This window comes from Sturnus vulgaris, chromosome 7, assembly GCF_052056855.1.
Source record: "Sturnus vulgaris isolate bStuVul1 chromosome 7, bStuVul1.hap1, whole genome shotgun sequence".
NCBI lineage: Eukaryota > Metazoa > Chordata > Aves > Passeriformes > Sturnidae > Sturnus > Sturnus vulgaris.
In genome coordinates, this window is record NC_142249.1 from 24,494,786 (window position 1) to 24,503,036 (window position 8,251).

The following is an 8,251-nucleotide window of genomic DNA, read 5'->3' on the forward strand; positions in this document are numbered from 1 at the left end:
TCCATCACAGTTTTCTAAGACTTCCTCCAGCCCATAGTATATTTAAATTCAGCCTATTGTGACAAGGCATTACAATAGAGAAGATATATATTTTCACTCAGACTGCCTTATTTTATAAATGATTGAGCTTCAGTAAGGTAACTGCTGCAGTGGAATAATAGTAGGGTACAGATTCCATTTAATGGGGAGGGTGTTTTGTGACTGAGACCTACTTTGCTACCACTTTACCTCAAGACACTCATGTCCTATCTCCCTTTGTTTTTCAGACTGTATCATACACCTCCATAGGAAAACGCCATGGATGGCAGAAGGGCTTTTTCAAATACACAAGTATCAGCCCAAGTACATGATGAAATTATTTCCAGCGACATTTTGCTGATGTGAACTCACTGCAACTTCTGTGAGAAAGAAAGGATAGAGAGCTGCTGATGTGACATTATTCTTGACAAAGATTTGCTTTGCTTTTTCTCTAGTGAATGATCAAGGAAAAAAATCACAGCCACATCACTACCCCCAGATTTGCAATAGAACATTAGTATTACAGATCTAGTGCTTACCATGAGCAGAACACAGAGAAAAGGAGAGAACAGACCTTTATCCTCACATTGCAAAAGACAGGATGCAGTTGAGAGTCTAGAGCCTAAAGACTGGAACAGAGACTGCATCTTTTGAATGCCTACCCAAAGCCCTAAAATGTCATCCACTGAACATGAAACTCATCCTAGAAGGCTCTTTATATTTATCTTCAAGTTTAGATCAGCACTAAAAATGTCTCTTTATGATGTAATTGATTTAGACATATGTAAACATTATAGCATTTTTCTTTGTTGCTTTATTTTTGTTTTGACAGGCAATGAAAATGAAAAGCATTTATTTTGTTGCTGGTCTCCTTTTAATGATAGTTCAAGGCAGCTGGCAAAATCCTCTTCAGGATACAGAGGAGAAATCAAGGTAAATTCCTTCGACCAACCTTTTACAAATACTTGGCCTGAACTTTATTTTCTTACACTTTGAAGCCAAATATACTATGATTTAAAGATAGCTTTACACAGTACTTGATCTACCATTGAAATTAACAGGGTTTTAAATATTATAAAGCTTAGCACAGAAATTTGGGGTATTAAAACAATAGCCACCTTGTTTATGCAAGAATACTGTGTAATTGTGCAGTGTCCAGTCTACTATACAGATTCCTTTTAACACACAGCTACTGATCAATATGCCACTTGCTTTCACTTTGTGAGAGTAAAAAATAGTATTGTTAAAAGAAAAATCAATGCACCTGTGACTGCACCGCAACCATTGCTGATTAACAAGGTCTAAACTTTTCACAGATCATTCAAAGCTTCCCATTCTGAACCAGTAGAGGAATCTAGACAGCTGAATGAAGTGAAACGTCACTCACAAGGCACATTCACCAGTGATTACACCAAGTACCTGGACACCAGAAGAGCTCAGGACTTTGTGCAATGGTTGATGAGCACTAAAAGAAATGGGTAGGCATTTTGGTCACATTGATACCGATCTCCACATACAGAAACAGCCAACAATCTAGCCAATTCAGTTCCTTGGTACCAGCTTCCCATCCCAGACTGTGGATAAACCTCAAATAAGTAAAGTACTTGAGGAAAATTTATATATGCAATTATAAAATCTTTAGGACTTCTAAGATCATCAAGTCCAGCCATTAATAGAATATTAATATATTATTATAAAGGAGAAACATGCCAAATCAATCAAAAGGATTTGGCTAAGTCAAAGTGCAGTGTCTGATATGCCACCTAAAAAGACTGTCTCAGCCTCTTTGGAGCAGATTTTCACAGTGAAATCAAGTTCAATACAAATAAGATATATAAATATAATGTACAATTCTGGGCCATTAGGCCTTAACAAAATTTTCCTATCTATGGATACTCTAATCCTGATGTTTCATTTGTGAAAAGGCAGCTGAAGTGTAAGTTTTGTTTACCACTGGATAATTTACAGTATCATCACTGTAAGTTGGTATGTTTTTTTTAAATATACTTTGATTAAACTCAAGCTAGCAAGCTGAGAGCAAGACTAATGTACAAGTGTATCAGTCTTGTGTTCTAAAGAAAATCTGTCAAAAAAGAATCCAAAAATCTATTATATTAATGCTTTTATATCTCTGTGGAAGTCTTTAAAGTATAAAGTAATAATTTCTGCACATTGTACTAATTTAAGTTGATATGTCTGATATATAATGAATATAATATTAATCTATCAGTAATGGGGATTTACCATAATATTTGAATAATAACCGATAAAAGCTTATGCAGGCTTTGCAGTGTACTGGTAATTTTGATCTAATGATTGTGCAATTTCACTACAGCCAACAAGCACAGGAGGACAAAGAAAATGACAAAGTCCCTGACCAGCTCTCAAGGTATTCAATTTGTCACAACTTGTTATTCAAAACCATTCTGAGTTCATTTGCAGTTAAACAAGAAAAAGAACAACTATTATTCTTTGCAATGTTACCGCAATCAAAAAAATATCAATCAAATACATGACACACCTGCTTTTCACAAGGAAATAGGCTATGTCTCTATGTTATTTATTCCTGTACCTCTGTTCTATAGCTATATGCAGTGGATGCCAGGAATGCAACAGGATGAGAATGTGTCTTAGGAAAGCACATTTCAAGTAATCAAGGACAGCAGAGAATAACACAAAAAAAGAAAAACTAGGTATAGAGAATGGCTGAAGGAAAAAAAAACAAACCAAAACCAAGCACATTATGTGGAAGAATAAAAAAAAACAATGAGAAGATTAGTGAAAGAAGATGGCTAGGAAACTTTGCAGAGAGCTGATTAAACATGATGCAATATTCAGCCCTCAGCACCCAGTCTCATGTTACATAAACCACTTATTACAGAAAGGAAAACACAAGATCTGCTGAAGGTCAGAATTCTGTTTCTTGGCTGTGTTTTTGGGAAAGAGTTAGAGAGATCGAAAATTTTAAATAAATAAAGGAGAAATTGAGTAAGCGTTTTTGCAAAGCAGATTAAAATCCTGTAATAATTCTTTCTCTTGTCAGAAAATACAGATATCCCAGATCACAAAGATCCTTACCCTCACCCTGTCAACATTAATAACAAATTTTTAATAATGTTTCCGCTTCATTGAAACAGCATATCTCAAAAAAAATTAACATTTCATTTAAAATGTTCCAAACAACTCTAGTTAGCATGCTGATGAAAAGTGCAGATGGTACTAAATTAGGAGGAATGGTGACATCCCAAGAAGAAAAAATAATAGAAAGAGCTAGATTTGGGTAGAAATTAGCAAAACAGAAATGCTAGGGAATTTATTCATGGAAAATATTCCACAACACGTCTACTTCTCAGTGCAGTTTGCCTTCCCAAGAGCCACTGTAACATAATTTTGTGTTATATCAGAGAAAGCAGCACAGTGAGGTGTAGGGAGGGAGAAGATAAAGTCTTTAGAAAGATGGAGTTGATCAGGCTTTTCCAAGATTATGACTTGGTCAGAGTTATGATTATAAAGGTGTTCATAAACCAAATCAAAATGTAAATTTAAAAGGAATTAAGTCTGAATAGTTTGGCTCAAAAATAATGAAGGTAAAGGTAGGAGGAGCATTTAACAAAGGGTAACAAAAAGCATGTCTGTATAATACAATACAGTTTCTAGCTCATACTTAATTTGTCTAGCAAAAGACCATTCCAATACAGCTGTAATTGTTTTCTACACCTGAAGTGAGTTGTTCAGAACTAGCTCAGGAATCTGCAGAAAACTGTATTGCATAGTACAGGCAATACCTTCAGAACTGAATCCTAACAAGAAAAAATACCCCCCCTCCTGTAAAAATGCTAGTCTGGCAAGTGGGAAATTTAAATCAATAAAGATTGTTAAAAGTTGAATTCTTACACAGTCTGCTCCTGTGGTACTGCTCTTGTTTCAGCAATGCAATCTCCAAGCGTCATGCTGAGTTTGAGAGACATGCTGAAGGCACCTACACCAGTGACATCACCTCTTATTTGGAAGGTCAGGCTGCCAAAGAGTTCATCGCTTGGTTAGTGAATGGACGAGGAAGAAGAGAGTAAGAATCCATCCATTCCTATTATTAAATTTTGCCTAGCATTTCGGGTTAGAAATCATGTCTGATTAAACTTTGATGTGTTTTTGATCGTTCTTGCTGTATTTCATGTCTTTCTTTTGTATTAGACGATATTCTGTTGGTGATTGACTGCCAGTTTGCATTATTAAGTTAAAATACAGATTAAAATCTGTTCAGTATGCTGTTACACTCTAAAAGGTCAAGTTTTATTTAAGATCAACACATCTAAAACTAAACCAGACCTTCTTCCTCTAACTACCATCTTTCTCCTTCACATAACATTGCTTACAGTCTCCTTAATTATCTTTGAAATTATTCAAGTCATTGTCATCTTAAATTGCCTTCTCTTCTTTTGCTTTTACAGTCCATCTTTTCCTCTGCAATATTTCCAAGATTAAATTTTTACCAATGTCTTCAGGTGTATTCTGTGTGCAGATTATCATTTCCAGCAGTAACTATTAACTGCTTTTCCTGTGCTTCTGAGTCTCCCCAAGCTGCTGCTGCCATAAAAACTTTCATTTGCTATAACTTACCTTCCTTTTTAATATGCCTCTGATTCTTTTGCTATGGTTTGCGGTTCCCTGGACACAATGCTCCACTAATGGTTTTACCTACCTATGATTTCTTTCATTTCTATCTTGTTCTCCACATACTCATTGCAGATTTCTCTATCCTATCCACTTCATGTACTCCCTCATGACTTTACATCTTTTGTCATGATAGTCTTACACCTAGAATGGCATTGCCTTCAGTTTCCTGCAGGCACCTTCTGCTCATCTATTTCCAGCTCTGCATGGTTAGGAGCTACACCATGCAGCTGCCACTCCCCACCTTTTAACTGTTCTGTACTTATTTGTGCCTTTAGACTGTAAGCTCTTTGGGGCAGGGATTTCAGTTCATCCTCTGATTAAATATTCTACCAGCTGTAAACTATTATATAAGTTTTTCACAGTACATAAAATAATAATAATAAATAATAATAAAATACAATCTGTAAGACAAGATTGTGTGTTGTAGTTAAGGAAGACTAAATAGGTTAATATAAGCTTTGTAAATATTGACAATTTCCTGAAAAAAACCGAGTTAAATAAATTAGGTCAGCTATACAGAGAAAGGAAAAGCTGTTTCCTTTCCTAGTTATGTTCAGATTTCCACTTGTTTTTCTGTCATGTTTTATTTTCATCAACAGAAATAGGGTATCTCTGTATCCATTTGACAGGAATACAACCTCAACTGAACTCAGAAACCGATGGACAATTAATTGTAGACAAACCTTCTGCTTTCCAATATTTAGTACTATTTGTGGTTGAACTTATACATGGCCCTCCTTGAAATGAACCAGTCTGCCTGTCACTGGATCCAGGGCCCAGAGTTCTTAAGCATCAGTCCAGCTTAATGAAACCCATCAAAATCTTCTTGTATTTGATGGGATGAAACAGGAGAGGAAAGTTTTCTAAACCAAACTCTGTTTTTGACAAACTGGTTTTCCAGTACTCAGAAAAGAATAGAACAAGATTCAGGATCTGATTCCAAGTATAAAATGCAACATTATATGATTTTACATCAGACAAGCACATAGGTTTTATACAGGTGCTTTAAGTGAGCTAATTCAACCACCTTTCTGCAAAAAAAAATTCTGCTCTTAATAATTCTTATTAAGAATTCTTATGAAATACAATTTTAAGTAAATAAATAGGCCTTATGTCCAAATAAAACAGAAAAAAGTATGAAAATTTGACTGTAATGTTTTAGTAGTGGTATTTCTTAAATAACAATTCTTGGTAAATGTACTGATGGCTAATCTACACGGCATAGACATTGCAGACTAAGATATAATTTTGCATGTATGGCTTTTTCAAAACTGCTAGAGAGGAGTTTAGGCTCACTGGAAGCAACAGCTGTCTGTTTTGAAAATAATGCCTCAAAAGATGTTCTGACATGCATTGTGCTATACTGAGCCATAACGTCAGGCTCAACCCCTAACTCCTTAAAATCATAGAGAATGCACAGTCTATTAGAACCCTGTAATAAGGCCCTTTAAAATGGCTTGTTTGTTTTGATCTGCACATTGTTGATAATTTCTTACCTTTGAAGTTTCCCAGAAAAAGCTCTTGTGGCTGAAGAAATGGGTCGAAGACATGCAGATGGCACTTTCACGAGTGATATCAACAAAGTCCTTGATGACATGGCAGCCAAAGAGTTCCTAAAATGGCTAATTAACACAAAAGTTACCCAAAGGTGCCTGAATTTTATACTAACCTTAATATACTGATGTTTAAAATGTATTTCCCACACCTGGGGAAAATACTACTAATTTTTCTCTTAGCTATTGATATATCTGTAGTATGTAGCATTGTTACAGAGAGATGAAGAAGGATAAGATGCTAAATGGAACTCATTCCAAATCTTATTTGATTTTTTATCAATGGTGAACCTCTCTAATAATTTCCTATTTAACTTGAAAGTAGTTTTGCCACTGAATGTTACAAGAAGTAAAGTCATATTAAATTACTGAAAAATAAAACTTTTCTTTGCATGAACATTATAAAATCAAAAATATTTATTGGTAAAGTGACACCAAATTGATTATTATTTAAAGTCTGTGGTATAAAACACTGCCTTAATATGTGGTTTGTCATTAGGGAACAGTGCTGTAATCTGAGTTCCTGACAGGTGACTGTTTAGGAACCCTGCTTTAGTTTGCCTGTATGTAGGCAAAGCAGCATTTTCTAAATGAGCACTGCAAACAGGTTAATAGTTGGCAATTATTTGTTAAAATTAACAAAGCTTTTAAAAAAAATTAAATGCCAACTCAAGACACATGTGGGTGGCCAGATTTTTTAAAATGTTGGATATCCTCTTTGCTTTATTAAAGCACCCAAAAAGACTAGTTGATTTTGGAAATCTGAAACAAATATTGTCTCAAAAATTTTAGAAGGTGTAGTTAAAATACATTTTTTATCAACTTGTTACTATTTTTATGTTTGTAGTTCAGCATTGCAATAAACAATTTAGGAAAATAATCTATTAGAAACTACTAAAATGCTGTTCCTTTAGGAATATTGTTTTCAATCTGTTATTAGAGAGAGGTCTGTGGAACTAACATCTGCTCACTCTTAAACAGAAAAAATATGTTCCACACATATTTCATAAATCTTGGGAGACTTAGAATATTTCCTAATTGCTGCTGATTTTTTTTTCTTTTTTTCCCCCCCCAGAGACCTTTTGGAAGAATATCAGTAAAAATGCAGAATAAAATGGGATAAATGAAGATCTTCATTTCATAAACTGCCAGTTATTAAGAGATTCTGAAATCTGTATTTTGTCATTTATATTTGGTGTAACAAAGCTATGTCACCTTGCATGCCAGGAAATAATTGTACTATAGTTTAGTGTTGCCAAAGGTTTATATATGGAAAACCTGTTGTCTAAGGGATGGTTTTCTTAACAGCTTTTAAGACAGTGAAAGTTCAATAACATCATCTTTTCCATTTATTAGGACTCAAGTAACTCCATTTATATTTAAGGATAAAATTATTTTTCTAAAAGATTTACTTCTACACACAAATGATTCAATCACCAATTATATGTATTATTCATAAGGGGCTGGCAGTTACAAATGCCTGAGAAGTGAATATCCCTCTTAAAACCTTTGTTATAAAAAGGCTAAGCTTTAAGGATATTAAATGATAGCCTTAAATAAATTTTTTTCAAGCTTCTTTTCTGTTGACTTCTCATGTGTATACGCCGTGTTCCTCTTTGCAGTCCATTTCATTTTATTCTAATATTTTAGTGTCACTGAGATCTTAGAAGTGGTTTGTTTGGAATGATAAAACAAACTCAGCATTGTTTTGTCATTGTTTTGTCACGTTTTCTCCGCAATGATTCCCAGAAAAGAGCTGTGAGAACTTTGAACTATCTTTAGGTGGAAAATAAATCATGTAAGATGAAGCTAGAGAGGGAAACATGACTGAAGAGACAATTATTCTTCATTAGCATAAATTTTGGCTCAGAACAGGAGGGCAGCTTTGAAAAATGTTAATTGCAATATACTCCATAAGTGTGGAAAGTACCCCGGACCTTCTTCAAATTGTATAAGATTGCCAAGTCAAACCAACGCCCTCTAATCTGTGTTATATTCCTTCCTTC

At 34.5% G+C, this 8,251-nt stretch overlaps 1 protein-coding gene across 1 annotated transcript; it reads left to right on the top strand.

Moving 5' to 3' along the window:
• Positions 1-853: 853 nt before the first annotated feature.
• Positions 854-7,465, top strand: GCG (glucagon). The gene is made up of 6 exons (XM_014880901.2): positions 854-951; positions 1,335-1,496; positions 2,354-2,407; positions 3,947-4,084; positions 6,197-6,340; positions 7,321-7,465. The coding sequence occupies exons 1-6, from the start codon at positions 854-856 to the stop codon at positions 7,343-7,345; spliced, it is 621 nt and encodes a 206-aa protein (XP_014736387.1). The 3' UTR covers positions 7,346-7,465.
• Positions 7,466-8,251: the final 786 nt, after the last annotated feature.

Coding starts and splice junctions, on each gene's coding strand:
- GCG (XM_014880901.2), top strand. CDS start 854: ATGAAAATGAAAAGCATTTATTTTGTTGCTGGTCTCCTTTTAATGATA. Junction 952..1,334: donor GATACAGAGGAGAAATCAAG/GTAAATTCCTTC, acceptor AACTTTTCACAG/ATCATTCAAAGCTTCCCATT. Junction 1,497..2,353: donor ATGAGCACTAAAAGAAATGG/GTAGGCATTTTG, acceptor ATTTCACTACAG/CCAACAAGCACAGGAGGACA.